General features: G+C 38.2%; 1 protein-coding gene across 4 annotated transcripts in view; it reads left to right on the top strand.

Annotated features, from left to right (window-relative positions):
* LOC131433131 (protein outspread) overlaps positions 1-23,430 on the top strand; it is a 416,778-nt gene that overhangs the window by 326,806 nt on the left and 66,542 nt on the right. For all 4 annotated transcript variants that reach the window (XM_058599955.1, XM_058599954.1, XM_058599953.1 and 1 more), the window contains 3 exons: positions 6,719-6,907; positions 6,979-7,042; positions 7,690-7,914. In XM_058599955.1, the coding sequence (XP_058455938.1) occupies positions 6,719-6,907; positions 6,979-7,042; positions 7,690-7,914 (478 nt within the window). The remainder of the gene's footprint in view (positions 1-6,718; positions 6,908-6,978; positions 7,043-7,689; positions 7,915-23,430) is intronic.

The raw sequence follows: 23,430 nt of genomic DNA, 5'->3' as shown, positions 1-23,430 counted from the left end.
TAAAAAAGCAGACTATAGGAAAATTATCGACTTTTTGTCGAATATTGATTGGAGTGAAGTTCTCGACAAAGACGATGCAAATCTTGCTGTTCAAACTTTTTCCAATATTTTGACGTATGCTATAGATCATTATGTGCCGAAACGACTAAGTAATGCTTTCAGACAAGCTCCATGGCAAACTACTGAATTGAAACGATTAAAATCATCTAAAAGATCTGCGTTAAAAAAATATTCCAAGCATGGCGGGTATGCACTGCGTGCAAACTACGTACACATCAACTCTTTATATAAAAGGACAGCAAAACGTTGCTACGCACGTTACCTTCGGAATGTTCAGAACAAATTGAAGTCCGATCCTAAATCTTTTTGGAAATACGTAAACGACCAACGAAAAGAATCGAATTTGCCTTCGTCGATGGTATATGGGATAAGTGTTGGAACTAATCTAGATGAAATTTGTCTACTGTTTTCCGAAAAGTTTTCCAGCGTTTTCTCCAATGAAGTGTTGTCACCGAACCAAATCGCCCAAGCAGCAATGAACGTTCCAGTATCACATCAGTTGTTGGATACTATCAGTGTTGACGAAGATTCAGTAAAAATGGCTATCGCCAAAATGAAATCTTCGAGCTCTTCCGGACCCGATGGTATTCCTGCAATCTTTGTGAAAAAAAGCTCCATCGGTTTAATTTCACCTATCTGCCAAATTTTTCGTTTATCGCTAACATCTGGGATCTTCCCTGATTCCTGGAAGTTTTCATACATGTTTCCAGTTCATAAAAAAGGAGACAAAAAAGACATCGACAACTACCGTGGAATTACGTCGCTCAGTGCTATTCCAAAGCTTTTCGAAATGGTGGTACTTGATTCTATATTCAACCATTGTAAATGGTTTATTGCAGAAACACAACATGGGTTTATGCCGAAACGGTCCACGGCTACCAATCTCTTGACTTTCACGACGTTTGTGACGAATGCTATATCCTGCGGTTTACAAACTTATGTTATCTATACGGACCTTTCCGCTGCCTTTGACAAAATTAACCACGCCATTACTGTTGCTAAGTTAGACAGATTGGGATTTGGTTCTAACATGCTGCGTTGGTTTTCCTCATACCTTAATAATCGCCGATTAGCAATCAAGATAAATGACGCTATATCCAAAGAGTTCATCGCTTCTTCTGGGATTCCACAAGGCAGCCATCTCGGACCTCTGATCTTCCTCCTGTATTTTAACGATGTGAATCTTTCTCTAAATTGTCCACGTTTATCTTTCGCTGATGATCTCAAGCTATTCCAAATAGTTCGAAGTAACGAGGATGCTGTTTTCCTCCAACACCAACTTGAAATTTTTTCAAAGTGGTGTGAGGTAAATCGAATGGCTTTGAACATTGATAAATGCTCAATCATCACGTTCACACGCAAAAAAAATCCTATAAGATACAACTACTGCCTTGATGAAGTAGTGATCAACAGAACCACGTGTGTTAAGGATCTTGGTGTAATTCTAGACGAGCAATTGTCTTTCAAGCAGCATATCAACTTTATTGTAGCAAAGGCATCTCGTAGTTTAGGATTTGTAATGAGAATAGCAAAACATTTCACAGACATTTACTGTTTAAAGTCTCTATATTGCTCACTCATTCGTACAACGCTCGAGTACTGCTCTACGATATGGAACCCATATTACCTTAACGGCTCCTACCGAATAGAATCAATACAGCGCAGATTCGTCCGTTTTGCTCTTCGACAGCTACCTTGGAATAACCCCAACGAGTTGCCTAGCTACGAAAGCCGTGGATTATTGATTGGACTCGACACCCTTGGCATTCGACGTAATTTGTCCCGTGCTATGTTGATCGCCGACATGTTGAACAACAAAATAGACTGCCCTGCACTCCTCAGCGAAATTTCTTTAAATGTACGCAGTAGAGCTCTTCGGAATAACGTCTTTCTTCGATTGCCTCTTAGCCGTACGAATTATGGATATAACGGTGCTATTATTGGTCTACAGCGAACTTTCAATGGAGTATCTGCCGGATTCGATTTTCACATTACGCGTAGCAGAATTCAAACAAATTTTTTAAACATACTTAGAAATAGGAATAGTTTTTAATCATTGGGACTACACATTGTCTGTTGATTACATGTAAATAAATAAATAAATAAATGGGAGAAAGACCTAGTGATGGTTGAACAAAAATACAAACGGTTACAGACAAATCCTGATCCAAAATTAATCTAACAAGTAACAATGAAACAATCGTTTGATCATATTTCGAGATAGATGAAAGTCGAAAACATTGGAGCAGCTATTGAATGTTTTGCACATACTGGAAAATGAATCATTGTGACCATAAGAGCGTAGATTACGTCGATGAATGTCCAGATTAATCAATTGCAGAAGTTCGGGACAATCGATACGTGATTGTAATAAAGCAACATAAACGGCTTTGGAGACATTCCTACGAACAGATAGCAGATCCAGGTCAATAAGCTTACAACGATCTTTGTAGCTAGAATAGTTTACCTCCAAGGTAAATTGCGCACAGTGAATCTAACAAATTTACGCTGGATAGCTTCGATGCGTGCAATGTCGATTTGATGGTGAGGTGCCCAGACAGCTGCATATTCTAGCGTCGAACGGATAAGAGCACAATATAATACCTTAAGACACTGTACATTAGTAAAGCTCTTGGTAACACGAAAGATGAAACCCAAGAGCTTGGTGGAGGCCTTTGAAATCACATAATCGATGTGACTTTTGAAGTCCAGCTTGGAATCAAGAATGATACCCAAATCTTTCACGGAAGATTCACGTTTCAGTATATTGTGCGAGATGCTATAGTCGTAGGTAATCAGTGAACGTTTAATAGTAAACAACAAAACGGAACACTTCGAGGCATTCAAAACCATTCTATTATCCTCACACCAGTTTGAGAATAAGTCTAACTGTGACTGCAAATATATAGTGTCTTCTTGACATTTAACTAAATAAAATAGCTTGAGGTCGTGTGCGAAGGATAATTTATGGCATTTCAATATGAAGTTGAGATCATTGAGGTAGAGTAAAAATAAAAATAGTCCTAAGTGACTGCCTTGAGGGACTCTAGAATTGACAGCGAAAGGCACTGTAATGAAGTCTCCGATCTTCACAGACATTTCGCGACCAATTAGATACGACTCGAGCCAATTTAGCAACGATCCACTGAAACCAAGTCTACTGAGTTTAACTACTGCTATTTGGTGGTTTATTTTGTCAAAGGCTGCAGAGAAATCAGTGTAGATTGCATCAACCTGTAGGCGTGCTTGTGGAGATCGAACTATAAAAGAAGTGTAGCAGAGTAAGTTTGTTGCAGTTGGTCGTTTCGGCATGAATCCGTGTTGAGTTTCTGAAATGTAGTTGTTGCTGTTGTGTTTCAAGAAATCTAGAACTATAGTTTCAAATAATTTAGATACGGCATATAGTGCAGCTATACCACGATAATTGGATACATCGGTTTTATTTCTCTTCTTGGAAACTGGGAAAATAAATGATTTTTTCCGAATATTTGGAAATGTTCCTGACCTAAGAGAAATATTGAACAACATCGACAGTGGAATAAGAAGACTCTTTGAGAACTTTTTTAATACTAACGAAGGAATACCATCGGTCCAGCTTTGGAAGATGATTTCATCTTAATAATACATCTTCAATCATAGCAGTTGTTATGAAAGGGTGAGAACTAGTTGGAGAGCGCCTTGGAATATTGATGATAGCTTTGGAGATCTGATCACTCGAAAGAATTTCATTGGAGAATACACTGCTGAAATGTCGTTGAAATAAGTAGCAAATATAAGATATCGCCGATGATTCAACGTCATCAAGAAATATCTGATCGGGAAGTCCTGATTCTTTCCTTTGTTCGTTCACGTGGTTCCAAAATCTTTTAGGGTTGATTTTTAGATTATTTTGTACTCGAAGGAGGTGAACATCGTATAAAATTCTGTTTAGTCGTTTATAGCGGTTGTTGAGGTAGATATAGTGAGATCGCAATTGAAGCGAAGGCCGTTTAGATAATTTCCTTAATGCAGAATTTATCTGTCCCTGACTTGTAGGAGCTATATGTAACTTAATTGGGCCTACATATGGAATGTTTGAGATAACAGATATGGGTCTAGAGCCACTAGATAATACCATAGTGTTTGTAGCATAGGAATTTGTGTAATCCGATTGCGATGAGATGAATCGGTGTCGTGGAATAGAATTCATTTGCGACTTAGGTTCGGCGAGTCCATGGCCATGGGATGTACTCACTGTGTTGATAGTGCTTGCTGAATTTGTACTGGTCACAGAGGCAATATCGGTTGGTGGTGGTAATGTAAATAGATTAACAGTGCTTGTAGTGGGCGCAATAGAGATCTGAGCTGGAGCGTTGATATGATTATATGTGGTGTTGGCGGTTTTAGCGCTGCTGGTAGCGATAGGTTTATATAGAAGTAGCTGGTGGCATCGGTGTTGTTGTCAAAGTAGCATTTTCATCAGTGGAGAAAGTTATCAGATTAGCCGAATGATTGTTTATATTCGGATCTAAAACGAGTGGAGTTATAGTATAGGTAGAAAGGTTCGAAATTGGAACGTCGACTCTCGGAATTTTTTCAGGTTGCGATAGTGAAGGTCTGCTGATACTACTAGTTCGAAGCCGTTTATTCATGTCTTCCATTATAGATTCAAAAAGATTGGTTAGGTTAAGCTATAGATCATCCAGACGTTCGAGAAAAAGAGTGCTATCGTTGACATAACGTTCGGCTGGGTCACGTAAAACAGAATGATGTTGGTAGTGCCACTGCCAACTGCTGCGCGTAATCTTGGGCTAACCCAGCATCCCGGAGCCGCGCGATGTTCGGTTTCGACGTTTGGTAGCCACCGTCGAAAGTTTTGAGCGCATGCAACCAAGTAGTGGGTCCGAATCTATATTCGCACTGCGGTAGGTGCGAACATTGTTGATGTCCGAGAAAAATTTTCCGTCGATCAAAACGTGGTCGATTTGTTTTTTTTTTTTTGTCTGTTGGTCAGGTGATCTCCAGGTAGCTTGGTGGATATCCTGCGGGGAAAGCAGGTGCTTCTGACTACCATTCCTCTGGAGGCCGCAAAGTTGACACATCGTTGGCCATTGTTATTCGATGCGGCATGCAGACTGTTCGGCCCGATTACCGGTCGGTACATTGTCTCTTGCATATGAACCTGTGATCCACTCGTTTGCCCGGTTTACTTAAACATAGTTTGTTTGCCTTTTTTAGGTCCGAACGAGCGGTAGCGAGGTCGGACGGCACTCAAACTTGTCAAAATGAATATAATTAGTGTAATTAATAGTCTTCTAATATTAATGCAACACTCGTAATGTAATCAGAAATGTTGTCTATTACTGCAAACTTTTCCACAATTTTAAATAACTTGTCATACTTTTTCACCTGTTTTCTAATCTTTTAGGTGCCGCTATCTATTGTGTCAACCTTCCAAAGGATTAGTAGGTCGACGCTCTTTAGAACACTTTAGTGCACATTCCACAAACTTATTTCTAATAATGGTTTACTTCATTTTACATTGCTCTGAGCTTTTTTATGATTGCTGAGAGTATAATTTTTCATCACATTTTATGATTTGAAAAGTTATTGGTACGTGCTCTTGTGGTACAAAATTTTCGATAACTCATTGAGAGCACCTATATAAATTCGCTCGATTTTGCTAGGTAAGAGGAAGTGGACCAGCGGAACGAATCGTCTTGTCTCACCTGTGTCAGTTTCGAGATAATGGTTTGAGCCTGATAAAGTAATAAAAATGAAACATACAGCACGACTGAACTATTACAATAATTCGTGTTAAATTGTTATGCTCAAATGTATCTTTTGAATAATTCGTGTTAAATTGGTTTGCTCAAATGTATCTTTTGAATAGAACGAATCATTATATATTACGCATAGTAATATTTCGGAATATCTATAAATCTTGCCTTTTTAAATCTAGTGTCAGTGACTAGTACATTTAATAACGTCGGACTTTCCAGTGACTGCCGTAGCTTCGAATAACCAATGGACATCATGTTAGGCAAATGGTACGCAGACAAGTATAAGTGGTAAATGAATCCATCGGATGACAGTTTAGGTTTACCTTTATTTGTTGATATTATTTCATAAATTTCCGAACTGCTATTTCGACGTTCAGTTATGAAGCACGAAAAATGAATAATTCCAAAGTAGTTTCCCTACAGCGATTTATACTGTAGCAATTATGGATAGCAATTATTCGAATGACCATTTGACTAAGATTTAAAGAAAAGCATTATATCCGTAATTCACCCAAGCAACAATTGAAATTATAAGAGAATTTGTTTTGTTAAATATTTGATAAATTAATCCAAACTTTCCTGTCAAGTTCCCGGAATTTCTGACGAATCTCTAAAGACGTTTATGGCCTGGCGTTGTCCTGATGAAACACAACGGCTATCTGGTGAATCACTAGCTTCAAAGAAAGAAACTCAAAATAAATTATTCTTTTTCATTCCCACCGTAAGAGTTTGTTTAGGGCGAAATGTCACCTTAACAACGAGCATAAATCTGAAACTGAAACTGTTGGATTGATGCTTAACGGATTGTCAACCACAACAGTGTTATCGTGATAACTGTTTATAGACTACTAGATCTAATTATTATTTTATGAATAAACATTTTTTTTCTGTTTTAGCCGGAAACGATTCCTCAAGCCATAATAGATATGACCAAGGTCCTAGAGGTTACCACAGCTGAAGATGTCACCAGTCATCCCCACTCGATTGCCATTACTGCACCGGAACGTGTAACTTTTGTAAAGGGTACCTGTCCTGAAGAAAGCAAATGGTGGTTCAATGTGCTATCGGCCTTCCCCAAGTCAAAGGTGGGTTTGCATTTTGTGTTGCATTTTTTTTCATACAGTTTCTAATTTTTATTCTTTTACAATGTGTACAGGGGCGCCACAAAAGAAACGCGACCTTTCCTGGCGGACAAGCGACCACCATTATACAATCACAGCGTAAGTGTTCAGTTAAATAAATAACTAGTCATCGATCATATTTTCATAAACAATTAGGGCAAATATTAGAGTCAAATCTCAAGGCTTTGAATAACCTAGATTTGAGATACTATTTCGTTTTTATTCTTTGGGGTGACTTTCAGTCGAATGCTGGTCCATTTCTGTAAAAACAATGTAATTTCAATGATCAAAATAATAACATATTTATCAAAAACCATTAACAACTCGTGAAATTAGCGATGTTTTCGTGGTTTACAAATAAAACTTTTCAATGAATAAAATACATAAACCCTGATGGCATGTATACGTCATATAAAATATCAATTATTCACATATGCGGTTTTGCCGCCTTTTGCCATGAGCCGACCTTTCTTTTCTATAATAAAAACCGCGCCTCATGAAAGGAGATGCCAGTCAAATAGCTTCCTCATTCCTAATGCAAATTTATTCATAATTTCACAGAATTGCTTGCATAGAACAAATTTCTCATTTCGCAACTCGCCTATTGAAAGTACCGCTAGCTGAAACAAGATTGCCTTCTGTATGCGTCTTTTTTTTCATTCTTTTCTATTCTCCACCAACGTTCGGAATTATGTCCATGCTCTTCCTATATCGATCGCGGCACATAATGGAACAAATCGCAACAGCTCCATCAACCGTTCGGAACCGACACAATTCATACCACAAAGAACTGCTGCCATCATCGCCGGTCGGCAATCTGGTTGAGGTACTGACGGCGCCATGCTCCTGGAGTCCCACGGCTGCACTTGCTTCCGATGAGAACAATCTGAATGCAAATGATGAAAATACCACAATCGGTGGCTGCAACAACAACAACAATAGCAATGGCAGTTGTAATGTCAACACCAAAGGTAAGTGAAAAAATGATAGCAATAATAAGATCTATATTTTTTACCATTTGACAGCGCTCGTAAACGAAAATAGGAACTTTCGTCGCCAGATTTTTTTTTTCATAAGTTGTATTATGTTCTGTCAATTCTGAATTATTCTGAAGATGCGACCAAACACTTCCGAGCAATTCTGCGCCAAATAATAATATAAATGGAAAAATTCTGACACGACGCCATTCGATTTGCATTGAGCTTTGCATATGTGATCGGTATGACATATGAAGTATTTTTCACTAGCTTAGATATTTTTTTCACTCAAAACTAACTTTTGAAAAGGCGTATGTGTTTTAAGCATTTTTAAATAATTATAACTCGAAATCTATAGTTTCTACGAAAATTTTGTCTAAGAAGAAGTTGTAGGCAATCAATTGAAAACGAAGCCAAAGGCGAAACGTAACAAATTGAAATCAGTCATGAGTACTTTTGCACAAACCGGTACCCATGAGTTACCAAAACTTCTAAATGAACCTATTGAAGTTTAAAAAAAATACACTGAAAAAAAATCTTCCGATTTTTCAAAAAATCAGAAACAAAATTATTTTTCAAAATTCTCATTTATTCCATTGTAATTTTTTTTTTCAAATCATGCCACAAAAAACGTTAAGTTACAGAAAACGACGAATATTAAAGATAGTTGGAGAGAGAATCTATAAAAAAAATTTCCCGAAGAAAAACTTTTTGTTCGAAAAAACGTTTTTTTTTTATAGGAATAACTGTGTCCGAGCAATCAAATATTATTCTTCAAGCTACATTCAATGAAAAAGTTAGTAGAGAGCTACTTCCTACAGCCATTTTCGAGACATATAAGAAACAAAATCGAGAAAATGGATATTTCATGGAAATACGCACTTTTTATGAGTCTGGGTTTATCGAAAAATTTATTATTTTGGCAATCCTCATAAAATTTTGAATAAATTATTCTTCTACATCAAGACGATGCGATCAGTTGTTTTCGAGATATTACAAAAAGTTACGACGAAAAATCACTGATTTATAAAAATCACAAGTTCAACAAGGGAGTAACCGACATATTGAAAAAAAATCGGGATTAGTGGTCGCCTAAACAGAGTGGCGCACTCGTCCTTTTTGTTAAAAAAAACTAAGTTTAATTCGAAGTTTAAGCCCTTAAGCCAATAACGTGACCAGATCGGTACACTTATCATAATATTTATAAATATAAACCAAATAAAAAATAATTAAAATAGTTTCGTAGATGAACATAAACATTCCTATGATTTTCGTGAATAAGATATAGAGAATTTTAGATAAAGTATATTCGATTACTTCAAGGTAGCAAAAACTAATCCCGTGAATATTATGAGTGCAACCATGAACTGATTATCAATATTAACTTTGAGGAACATTTTTCGATGAATTGCGTCATAAATAAAGAATGAACGCGAAATTTTTGCAACACCTTTTATCTACTAGAATATCACATGTATATATCGGATAAAAATAAAATTTTTAAGATAATTTGTTACATATATTAAGCTCAGCTTACGCGAATTGAATCAATCATTAGAATTTTGACTTGAAAAAGCGGTATTCGAATGTCTATTATGATGAAAATTTCACCTTGTTCTCTACAGGAGCACATAGTCAAGTGAGCTTTTCGAAGAGATTTTCGACATTTTCTTTTGCTTGAAACGCTATCCGCGCCTGTTATCCAATATCAACCGGTCCTTATACCATTTGAATACTGTTGTGATAATTAAATAGCAGGTTTTTAAATAAGTACGGGAGTAATCTTCCATATAAGTAATGAAATTTTTTTTCTTGCTTCTCCTCTCGACTCACATTCATACTGGCTGCTTTAAACCACGCAACTACGCAATTCTAGTTGTTAGTATTGCGGTAAATTTTCAATGTTGTAATAATTTAGTAATAATTGCAAACGGGTATGAGCGTTTTTATTTTGTTTTAGATGCTTTTTAGTCGATTGGTTGCAAAGGCTGTTACTTCATCTTCAAGGAAAAAATACTCCAAAAATGTCTACACTATACTTGTCGTAAAACATTTGTAGTCGTTTTACCCTGAAGTTGAAAGAATAACCTTCGAGAAACGTTTACCGCTAACACAAAATGAATGTTTTGACGAGAAATCAATCTTTAAATTAGTGTTCTCCTTTCAGACCACAATGATCAGGAAACTGCTTTTTTTGCACTAGGGCCGTTTATGTTCTAATCATAAACCCTGCAAAAGTGAACATATAATTGGTGTGATTAGTTCTATATGTTCTGGCATGAAACGATTGTACTCTACTTAACAGTTAAATCATGAAACATTAGTTAGAAAACCAAATTCCACATCCCGTAAAATTACCAAACATGATTTGCAGAATTTCATAAACTATCAAGAATCTTAAACTTTGCAATTCATTGGTACAACAAAATGACTTTCTTCTAAGTACCTGCCCTCTTCCTAAGCCAAACATATGAAACGTGCCTATATATGATCCTTACGTCAGTTATGTAAATTAACGTCTAGATGGATACACATAAGAGGAGCATCGCAATCGATCTAAATGCACAAACCAAAAGATGTAAAACTATGTCATTATGTCCCCAGCTAGTAAACTGAATTTACTTTCAAGATAGACAGACAATCGTCATCGCTCCAAAACAATCCAGCATTCCACCATGCATTCTTATTAATTTTTAGTTTGAAAAATTCTATAGAAACATTTTAGGTTATCGTTCAAAACACATTTTTTCAATAAATACGAAATTAAAAAATAACTTTATATTTTTTATATATTCTCGATCAGTGATTTTTAACGTTCTATTTTTTTTAACAGCACCCAGTTGTAGCAGCGATTCAGGTCAAAATGGTTTCAATGAGTGCTCATTAGGGCGTCCTACAACTCACATCCCCAGTGTTCACCGTTTACATTCCATTATAGATGCACCTTTACCTCTGAGTGAATCAAACTTATTACCATTGATAGAAACTCACATATCAATTCAATAATAGATTGTATGAGCATTCAGCCCAGAGTCTCACGAGAGGTTACCAAGTTTCAAGGTTAAATTTGAATACCCATATAATGCAGGGTGTTAAACTTCCATTCACTTCTGGTCGTGCCCATCATTGAGCACTGCTTAGCATAAAAGAATGTTACAGAGGTGTTTTGGCTTTGATTGGTTCCGTTCAAAGCCGAGAAATGACGAATCATCAATTGCTCATAAACGGCAGATTCGATGGTTGGTGATTAGTTGAATTGAATCGAATGACGAATCGACGGATAATTCCCAGCTTAGCGCAGATTCATTGCATTATAAGAAACCGGCGTCGCTCGGAAGAACTCGTTTGTATAACCTCATCTTCATGAATTTGGTAGCATGAGTTTATTTTGGGAACAATAAAAAACGAAAATAACATTACGTACCCTGTTTGGCGAAGGTGTAGCTCTGCAGTTTATGTGAGGGTTTGGTCCCTGATACGTATACTGTGAGAGACATTCGTTTCTGGATATTAATTTAACAAAATTAAAGAACCTGTATTCTGTTTAGAAGACTGCGTCAGTGGATGAAATTACTTACCTGTAATTATCAAACGGGATATTTTATTTTTATTGCACTGAGTCAGCAAAATTTTGTTGAGTTTTCCTAAGCTGAAATGTCAACGAAAGCCTCCAGCAAAAATGGGTTTGCTAAAATTTTAGCAGTTCAAAGTCTTACTGAACCCAGTAGATTGTTGTGTTTTTAACTAACTGTTCAGATCAACCACCTTGGATGCATCCCTCGCACGACTGCTATTTAATTTGAATGAAAAAAAAGTTTCAGGAAATACAAAAGAGTTGCTTTTTTCAACATTCCTGATTATATCACAAATATCAAAAAATCTTTGTGAATCTGATGCTGGAAACATACTTGGATATTGATTACACCATATAATTCGCACTTTGTTGAGGGTGAATGTGTTCGATTAGGAATTGAATTACCGCATGATCTACGATGCGAAGGAGATGTACATGGTTTTGTCTAAGTGAGTTAATTCTGGTCGTAGAAAACAATTTTAATTCGAAGGGTGCTCTGCTAATATGGTGAAGACTGTAAAGCTCTTCAATTGTTCAATGCAATGTTTTATTTGCTACTTATTATAACATTGACCGACTATTTCAATCTATTCGAGGAAGGTGGAGTAACCTGAATGTGAACCAAGTAGAAAAACGGTCCCCCATTGATCTCAGCGAGTTGCTATAGTAAACTGTAAATATTGTTTCTTCTTTAAGTCGCGCACAAAATGGGATCGTCATTTGATCACATTTTCTGCATTTTAAAATTTCAATAATTCAACTGTTGTGGTTGTGGTATTTGTCAAAGGGGGCAAATCTTTCGCTTTTTTCAATTTTAAGTTTGGCTGATGTTCAAAAGCTAACAAAAGTTCTCTTATGGTTCATGTTCTAAACTTGTACCAGCTGTTAGCATTATAGGTTAAAAACCCATCTGCAACAACCTTCATAATAAGTAGAATTCAGAAACTACTCGAAACACTGTAAGAAGTGCTTCGGTGTTTTTGGGGACGTGTATAGAGTGATGGGTAAGTCGATGCCTTTCACGTAGTCCACATGTGTTCGATTCCCAACTCCACAAATAGGGTAAGAAAATTTTTCTGGCCCGAAAAGGTGAACGACCTTAGGATTAAAACCACTATAATTAAATCAAATACAAATATATTCAAAATTCTGCACTCTATCGAACCAATGGTCCATCGAAGTCACCAAGCAATGGTAACGTTTCATATATTTTAACTAAGGCTATTGCACCAATATTCATCTAATTAGTAGAGTCACCTTGTTATTTTACCGATTATTCGACTTTCAATCAACGAATTGCGATTCAATCGGATACAATATTTTTTCTTCGGTAATACCATAGATAAATAGTTCGACAATTGTGCAATACTACTGTGCACTTATTTTCATCTTACACTCATAGTGTAAATCTATCGAGCAGAGGTAGCATATATCACTCTAACTAATGGTTTCCGTATGTGAGATGAATACTGGAGTTGAGATGAATGGGGTTACCCTATATGTGTTTTAATCGTTCTAATTCATTTTTTGTGATTTTTTGCACCGAATCTGAGGGAGAGATGAATTTTAATTTTTCGATCTGAAAATTCTATACCACTATGTACATTTTTTAAGATATGACATTCAGTGCTTACTTTCACCTCACTTTATTTGCCCATAATATCCTTGTAATGAGCGTGAGGATGACTGTAAATAGAAATAAAACACTTTTATTACACAACGAAACACTTTTATTAGAATTCCGGTTGTAGGAGTAGCTACGACACAAATTGAAATCCCGTTCTTTATTCTGTTTTAAAATCGAACTTATGGACGTAAATATATCAAATGGACCTAAAACCATATCGATATCAAAATGTGAAAATGGCATATAGTACGATACACAATATCCTTCATGGCAGGTTCAATGTTCTATTAATTTTCCGGGAGAAAGTGTGTAAGCTTGCCATAGTTGGGCAAGATTCTGCAGATGAGAAAGATATACTGCCGCTGGATCCCGCACATACTTATTTTGGACTAAAAACACGAACGCAAGCGCACTTCGAATACATGTTTGGCTGGATCCATTATTATACGCCAGAGAACATAATGATTACGCGACCATGGAATAAAGTCGTACTCCGAAGCGATACGGGTGCCTGGAAGGGAGGCTTAAAGGGTCGAAAGGACCATGATGCCAGTTTTCTGGGATTGTCATGGTATACTTTTGGAGGACTACCTCCATGCAAGTATTTGATTTGGCTTCCTCGAACTACTGTTCCCAAACCACAGGTCATCTCTGAGAAACAGTTGCGAGCTTCGTTTTGGAATTTAGACCGTTACTTCCGGAACCTGAAACCGAAATCAGTATAGCCACAGTAAGTTTGTATCGCCATCAACTAATATGACCTACAAATATAAATGTTTTCCGTCGCAATAAGTTCTCAAAATCTATCACATCATCACAAGTCTTATGGATTGTTGTGCTCTAGAAATGGATATTTAGAAGGTTTAGACATGTGCGACCGAAATGGCATGACAGTAAACGTTAAGAAGTGTAATACAATAACCTTCTCTCGATCACAGTCACAACTTTTATTTAAATGCCTAATAATGATAGTTCCAGTGGAAAAGTTTCAAGTGTCTGTTAAAAACGCCAGTAATAGTAACATTTTTTTATCTGAGGGTCCATCCCGAAACGAAATTAACGAAAATTAACCCTTTCACTACAACCGTTTAGGCTCTATCGTTCCAGAACGTAAAGTCCCGAAGAATTTATCAAAAGGTCGTCTTAATCAGTGACTGTTTCACTTTGTTTACTTTGACTTCTAGTAATTACTAAGCCGTTCCTATGTTTACCTCTCAAAACTTTGCCTCAAAGGATACCTGTAAGCTTGGACAGTTGATAAAAACCGAAAAAATATGAAAATCCGCATAGCCGCATCACAATAATCGGAAAAGAAATGTAAAAAAAGCGATTTTCAATGCCGATTTAAAACGACTGTTTTTTTTTGTAAGCTCATTAGATTGAAGTTGGTTGTGGAAATTACTGACTATCAGTGAATGAGCTTTTTTATTAAACGAAAAATTAAATACTGAATTTCAATTGTTTTTACTTTACTAGGTTAGTATTAATGAAACATTGTGCTGAAACCTGGGAATTTGGGAAATTATGAGCACAAAACGTGGTCAAATCAGGATCACATTTTTTTAATTTGAGTAAAATTTGACATACGTTTTCAAAATAGAAAAAACTAGGAACTGTACAAAAGTGGTATTAAAGAAGAACTTGTAAGAAATAAATTATACACTGTAAAAAAGTTTATTACTTATTCAAGATTTATAAAATCAACCGAAAAAAATATAATTCCAAATAAACAAAAAAAAACTACCAACTATATATATAGTTGAGCCTTAACCTTAATTTAAGTTTTCGATGCAAATTCGATTAGTCTGAATAGTAAAATGAAGATACATTTATTTGCACTACATCACATTTAAGATAACACATAATCAACAATAGTACGCCACAATACTCGGTTTATGGCTGCCTCTCTCCATCCTCGATCACGCCCAATACTCGCTAGATCACGTTCTACCTGGTCCACCCATCTTGCCCGCTGCGCTCTCCGCCTTCTTGTTCCAAACGGATTTGTGGCAAACACCAGTTTAGCAGGGTTGTTGTCCGGCATTCTTGCAACATGCCCTGCCCACCGCATTCTTCCGGCTTTGGCCATCTTCTGGAAGCTGGGTTCGCCGTAGAGTGCAGCGAGCTCGTGGTTCATTCTTCGCCGCCACACGCCGTTCTCCTGCACACCGCCGAAGATCGTCCTTAACACACGTCACTCGAAACCACCAAGTGCTTGCAGGTCTTCCTCGAGCATGATCCATGCTTCGTGCCCGTAGAGGATCACCGGTCTTATGGTACATGGTACATTTCGTGCGAGGGTGAATCTTTTTTGACCGCAGATTCTTTTGGAGCCCGTAGTAGGCACGACTTCCACTGATGATGCGTCTTCGTATTTCACTACTCACATTGTTGTCAGCCGTTAGTAGGGATCCGACGTAAACAAATTATTCCACTACCTCGAAAGTATCCCCGTCTATCGTGACATTACTTCCTAGACGAATCCTGTCGTGCTCGGTTCCGCCTACTAGCATGTACTTTGTTTTCGACGCATTCACCACCAGTCCAACCTTTGCTGCTTCGCGTTTCAGGCGTGTGTACATCTCTGCCACCGTTCCAAAGTTTCTCGCGATAATGTCCATGTCATCCGCAAAGCACACAAATCGACTGGATTTTGTGAAAATCGTGCCCCGGCTGTTAAGCCCGGCTCGTCGCATTACTCCTTCCAAGGCGATGTTGAATAGTAGGCATGAGAGTCCATTACTTTCACCCGTCTCATAGTTCACCCGAGACCCTTACGCAGTTTTGCACACCGTCTATCGTCGCTTTGCTCATTCTAGTCAACTTCCCAGGAAAGCTGTTCTCGTCTATAATTTTCCATAGCTCTATGCGGTCGATACTATCGTAAGCCGCCTTGAAGTCGATGAACAGGTGATGCGTTGGGACCTGGTATTCACGGCATTTTTGGAGGATTTGCCGCACGGTGAAGATCTGGTTCGTTGTCGATCGGCCATCGATGAAGCCGGCTTGATAACTTCCCACGAACTCATTCGTTTTAGGTGATAGACGACGGAAGATGATCTGGGATAGCATTTTGTAGGCGGCATTTTGTGTGGGAGCTGGATCATTTCCGTCTTCTGTTGCACTGACGTAGTCGTTTACTCCGTCATCTTGAACCCCCATGTCTACGTTCTTCGCGCCGTTCAGGTGATCATCGAAGTGCTGCTTCCACCTTTTAATCACCTCACGTCCATCCGTTAAGAGGCTCCCGTCCTTATCCCTGCACATTTCGGCTCGCGGCACAGGGCCGTTGCGGGATTTGTTGAGCTTCTTGTAGAATTTCCGTGTTTCTTGAGAGCGGTACAGCAGTTCCATTTCCTCGCACTCCGCTTCTTCCAGGTGGCGTTTTGTGGTTCTGCTGTTTCCGCTTCTGTTAGTATCGTTCCACGTTCTGCCGGGTTCCATGCTGCAGCATTACAGCCCGCGCTGCGTTCTTCTCCTCCAAAATCACTCTGCACTCTTCGTCGAACCATTTGTTCTGTCGACTCCGTTCCACGTACCCGATGCACTCGGCTGCGTTGTTTATGGCTGCTTTTACTGTACTCCAGCAGTCTTCTAGGAGAGCCACGTCTAGCTTGCCCTCGTCTGGCACCGCTGCCTCGAGATTCTGCGCGTATGCTGTGGCGACATCCGGTTGCTTCAATTGCTCTATGTTGTACCGTGGCGGTAGTTGGTACCGTGCATTGTTGATGACGGAGAGTTTTGGACGCAGTTTTACCATCATTAGATAGTGGTAAGAGTCGATGTTAGAGCCACAATAGGTCCTGACGTCGATAATGTCGGAGAAGTCCCTTCCATCAATCAGAACGTGGTCGATTTGCGATTCCGTCTGCTGTGGTGATCTCCAGGTGTAACGATAAGGGAGGCTATGTTGGAAGCAGGTGCTACGAATGGCCATGTTCTTGAAGGCGGTAAAATCGATAAGTCGTTAGCCGTTTTCGTTTGTCAGCTGGTGGGCGTTGAACTTTCCAATCGTCGGTCTGAACTCCTCCTCCTGGCCTACCTGAGCGTTTAGATATCCTATGATGATCATGACGTCGTGACTTGGGCAACAGTCGTACTCACGTTCGAGCTGTGCGTAAAATGCGTCCTTGAAGAAACGGCCCTTGATCCTCAACCTGCACATCCTTTCGTCTATCGGCCACCAACCGATCACGCGCCTCTGCATATCACCCATCACGATGAAAGCTGCTCCCAGCTCGCGTGTATTGCCGCAGCTCTGGTAGATGGTATGATCACCTCTAAACGTTCGCACCATAGATCCTGTCCAACACACCTCCTGCAGCGCTACGATGCCGAACCCGCGGTCCTTCAGTAGATCGGCGAGTATGCGGGTGCTCTCGATGAAGTTGAAAGATCGGCAGTTTCACGTACCGAGCTTCCAATCACAAGTCCTTTTTCGTCGCAGGGGTCGTTGCCATTAGTCTCGATTCGTATTACTCTTTTGCTGATTTTCCGTTGCAATAGTTTTTTTACGGCTGGCTCGCAGGGCCGGACACCAACCCCCTAAATTTCCGGAGAACCATAGTGCACAGTTGAGCTTACAGTCCTTCACTGGCACTCGGACGTCGATCAGCCGCCCCTAACATGGGGATCAGACGCTCTGGCTTGCAGAAGCAAAGCCACCCCCCCCCCCCCCCCCACCTTCCCTATCAAAACCTACGACCAAAGGTCACACCGGGGTTGGTTACCCGATCTCCCCTAATGCTGCTCGCAGCCCAGCCGGTTCCGCGGGGAGGTAGGGATAGAAGTTACTGGGAAGAGGCTGATGATCTCAATGGGGTCTATGTTGCGCGTTACCCAGCCTTTACCAACCGTAAAATGAAGATGTAACAGCTAAAACAATTTACCAATACCTGCAAAACTTCGAATTTTTGATGAAAAATAGTCATTTAAACACTTGAATGTAATTCAACATTTTTGAAAAAAATAAATTAACGACCCTTTTCTCCGTCAATGAACTGTACTGTGACATTTGATTTATTTTCAATGTAGTGAAATTAAATGGAATTTATTTTCTTTTAAAGCGAATTAGTTCATTCCACTAACAGCTCAAAAAATAATTTTTGAAGTAAAACGTGATTCATGCGAGTAAAATTAATGTAAATTAAACAATTATGTATAAAGTACCTATTTCAGATTTCAACTACTTCAATCAGAGTATGAGCAGCTAGAAACTACATAAAAGCACAACTGCCAAACAATTATATGAATGGGCTGAGCAGAGACATCGAGATTCATTCACGACTATGCCTTTTTGTTACTTGTTACAAAAAGAATACGAGCGGGGTGTGACCGAGTAGAGTAGCGTTTATCAGAATATCAAAGAGATTACAGGCACACATGAATATCATTTCTTCGTTCCATTTTTAGAAACCACAATCGATACCAAACTTTTTAAATATCTTTAATGCAATAAATCATATACATGTAATAGTTATAGGCATAGCAACAAATGAAATATTGCTATAAATATCACAATTAAATAGACCTACAAAATATACATAAAGCAAAGCCTTGGTATTACATTCCTTCAGTGAAATTTGACCTTCTGTTTTAACAGACTTCGCAGCCGATTCAGAGTGTACAAAACCATTGCATGGCTGGTGCTACGATTCTATTGACACTACGAAATATATATAAAAAATTCTATTTTAGGGTATTACATTCCGATGCAGCAATTCACTTTCTATTTCAACAGACTTCGTAACAGATTCTAGGGGTTCAGGACCATTGCATTGCTAGGTTCTACGATCCTACTACAACTGATAATACATACCAATCTTTTTAATGACAATCAATAATGTATATGAAATTGAATGAATCATTGTGAAAAACTGTTTTCATATATTTGAAAGCTCGTTTGACTAGTTTGAACGGCGCAAATCAACAGCAACCAGAGATTTTTTACTTTCATGTCTAAATATGTTGAACATGGTTACTTCTAGTTCGTTATGAACAAATTTATTTATTTAAATCTATAAAATTATATTCTAGTGTTTAAATGACTATCCTCCATCAAAAACTTGATGTTTTGCTAATATTAATACATCGTTTTAGTTGTAACTTTTTCATTTTTCAATTCACACAAATCAAATTTGCATCGAATGTGGACTTTAAGTAGGGGTTAAAATAAGATTACTTAAAAATAAATAAAAGAGACGTTTATTTTTTTCGGTTGATTTTCTTATTCTTGAAAAAGTATTCAATTTTCTTCTTCAGTGTATACTTTTTTAGAGTGTCCAATTGATTTCCTATAACTTCTTCATGGACATAATTTTTTGCAATTTACCGTGTTCTAAAAACTTAAGAAATTCTGTAGTTTAACATTCCATGGTGAAACCTGATATTTTGTTCCGATAGACTTCGTAGCCGAGTCTTATCGAATATATTTATTATACCTAGCATGTAAAAGTCGTGGTGGGCCTTTGGTAAAAACAATTCTAATCACTTACGAGAACCAGTAATCCGCCAGTTACACTGCACAAAGAGCTAAAAAACGTTCCACACACACACACAAAACAGATCGGCTTAGAAAAATACGCATGCAGAAGATAGAAAATATTCAATAATATACGTTAGTCATTTTTGTTTTGAATACGTTTATACGTTAATCATTTTATTATGTTGAATGAGCATATAAAACGAATGATAGTATTTCGCCCAACAATCTTATAACTGAATTGCTCAGCTATACTGTTATTTCCAAGATCTAAATACAACACACCGCAGCATTCTCAATCTCCAGCTATTAGGTCTACTAATTTGCCTACCACGGAAACGGGATATTGACTCGCAAAACCGATATCAGTACCGCTAGTATAAACTGTGGTTCAAAGACACTCGTGTACGTTCACCACATCACTCGGTGCTAAATATAACAAACAACGATTTTACAAATAATTGCCCATCGGAGCTAATAAATGAACGCTGACTGAGAAATTATGCGCCAAACTGTTGTTGAACAAGAGGGAAAACAGCCAATAACAAACGCACAAACGGAAAAATAACGATGTAAAAAATACGGAGGCAAAAGAAAAACAATAATTATTGACCTTCTCGAGCATCATTATTTATAAATTTTTCACATCTCAAAGCGTTCGCTATTTCAACTCCACACCTTTCCCCCGTTCGGTTGCAGAATATGGACGCCTACAGCGGAACGATAGGTCGAAAAAGCTTACCAGTTTGTTTTAGCTTCCTTCAAGCAGAAGCTGCAAACGATTCCACTTTCATCAGTGTTGTTATTTTTTAAATACCAACCGCATTCATTTGAAATGTTTTCATTTTCATTTTGTAAACGACTTGGATTTCTTGTTCTCTCTGTTCCAAGGAACGGCTCTGTATGGACTGTGTGGAAGCCAGGAAGATCCGCTCGCGGGGGTTGTTCCGTGACTTGCTCATTGGCGTGTTTACCTAGAGCTTCTCTGGTGCTGGTTTTAAATTATTTAATCGTCAATTGAAATATTACTATTATTTCCATTGATTAATTGAATATCATTGATCGTGGCAGCGATCGCGCCTCTTGTGCTCTGCTGCAGTTCTCTTTCAGATCTAATTTGGTCCGATTCGATTCGATCGGGAGCAATTTAAATTCATTTAGCTCTAGCTTTTCGATTCATCCTTGGTGCGTTGGTCAGTATCAGGTAGGTAGATGCCCACCGACAAACCTGCAGGATGTACGATCGTGCAACTGACGCAAGACCAGATCGAATCGGAATAAGTAAAAAGAATGAACTGCATTAATTAATCATTTGTCGTACATTAACAGTAACCACTTACAAATTAGTTGCTTTTTGCAGGGAACACTTTGTATCATTTGTGCTCGCGTGTACTGAAAAGCAAAATCTTTTATAAGCGACATCCGTTTTGTTGATGTTTCTTGTTTCTTCTATTACTGTCGTATATGAATATATTCCTCCCAGAAGCTCTATCAATACAACTCTCTTAGAACGTATAATACAATTCAACACATAGTTCTTGCATAAGGAATCAAATGTCGAACATACCTGGTATAGTCCTAAATATTTTCTGTTTTCTAATAAATAAAACACATTAATTGAGAGGGAGTCATTGTAGTTATTTTATTCAAAATGTTTTCTAGCACTTATTACACATTGTTGGCATCTTTCTGGCAATTCACCTTGCCGGTCGAACTGACTGCCATTGGTGTTGAACCACTAGATGAGTGCGTGGTCCAATGAGACAAAGAGGTGGTAGTCGGATGGGGCAAGGTCTGGCGAGTCAGCTGCACTTCTCAGTATGTCGCGCATGCTTTTCGTCGCGCTCGTGGACGTTTAGGAATACCTTACTGTTGAACTTCTAACGCCTTTGCAAGCTGTCTTTGCGTGTCGTCATCATCCAATAATGCTTGCAATTCGGTGCCATCAAACAATTTTCTCTTGTGGGAGCGTACAGCTAGGTCAAGATTGAAAATTCCCTCTTTGAATTATCGAAACATCGTTTTACAAGTTGGAAGTGTTGGAACTTCACCAAGCGCATGGTTGCACGGTTCCTTTAATTGAACACGAAAATAAAGGAAAGTCGTATATCCACACCGAAATTTTTGATGCACGATAAAAACTGATTGTTTATTTGACATTTATACACCACGACCAGGAGGTGGTCCGACTGCAGTAGACGACGTCGAGCGGAGATTTTTCCAACAATGAAAACACGGTCGCTTTGTTTTTCCATTTGTAATATTTTTACTCCGTTTAAGGGGCGAGTAGGGTCTAACATTTTTGTAAAATCATTTATTATTTTCTTTATCTTTTCTTATAGTAAAACATTTCAAACGTATTCTGTGAAATTTTCGAGTTTATCGGAATAAAACTCTGGAAGTTATGGGCCTTTACTTTTGCTTATCTCATACTGCGAAGAAGTAAGACCTCGGCACACAGGCCCAAGATTTCCGCTTCGTTTGACTTCAAAACTTGACAAAACATTCTTAAAATGTTTCATTATTACAAAAAAGAAAAAATATTTTAAAAGAAAAAAAATGATTTTTCGAAAATGTTAGACCCTACGAGCTTCCTTGAGTAATAAAATGTTTCCTTCGATTTAATGAACAACAAATTTTAAACGCGTTTTTTTTCGAAAGTAGTCCATGCCCATCGTCATTCAAAAACTACTGCACCAATTTTTTTCAAATTTTGCACACGCTTTCTAGGTATAGAAAACCAGACCCCGTTTTCTATTTCGTTGTTTGTTACTTTGGGGAGGTTTTACAGCTATATAATGGCGGATTTTTTCGTGAAAAATCGTAGTTTTCACTTGTACAACCACAAAAAATTACAACAAAATTTAAAATAAATCGAACACAAACATTGTGGTCTAGAAAAACTACTACTCTAACTATACTGCTTTGATTTGTTCACTTCTGATTAGTCTGCGCCGAAAATCATGATTTTTAGAAAGTGTCCTCAAAAATACCCCTTCACCGACTTATTTAACAATATTTTTCCACGAAAAAATTACAAAATATAGTTGAAATGGTGCTTTTTATCCTGCAAAACATTTGAATTTATTTGGTTAATAGATAATTCTGAAATCATCGCAAAAATGATGACCTTTTTCATCATTTAGATCCTACCTACAGGGTCCGGCACTCGAAGTGTAACCAATTAAAAAGGCCATAAATTCAGTTTGGAAAATTACTTTTACTTAATTCAAAGTACAAAATGTGTAAAAATAATACAAAATTCAGAATCAATTCACTTTTGCTCGATATGACCACCTTTTGTCTTGACTTGATGACTTGAGAGAGCGAAGGAGTTGCTTCGTTTGGCCGAATGTGACTTGCAGGTATTTTGGCCCACTCGCGGACAATAACTTTTTTCAGCGCCTCGAGACTGGTGTATCTTTTAGTTCGGACTTTGCTCTCCAAAATGGCCCAAAGAGAATAATCCATTGGATTCGCATCTGGTGAATTCGAGAGCCATTGTGTGGACGTGATAAAGTTCGGAACGTTGTTTTTCGGCCATTCTTGGTTCACTCGAGCTTTGTGAGACGGTGCCGAGTCCTGCTGAAACGTCCATGGTCTGCCACCGAGATGTTTGTCTGCCCACGGCTTCAAAGCAACCTCCAGAATACTTTCCCGATAATATGTCGCATTTACCTTGACGCCAGGCTCGATGAAAACGATTGGAGAGCGCCCATCTGCGGTTACAGCGGCCCAAATCATTATCTGTTGCGGGTGCTGCCTCCTGGTGGCCAATCGATGACTCAAATTCTCGTATGAACGGTCAGTCAAGTAAACCCTATCGTT

This window comes from Malaya genurostris, chromosome 2 (genome assembly GCF_030247185.1).
Source record: "Malaya genurostris strain Urasoe2022 chromosome 2, Malgen_1.1, whole genome shotgun sequence".
In the NCBI taxonomy this organism is placed as follows: domain Eukaryota; kingdom Metazoa; phylum Arthropoda; class Insecta; order Diptera; family Culicidae; genus Malaya; species Malaya genurostris.
This window is presented reverse-complemented; position numbering and strand designations above follow the sequence as displayed.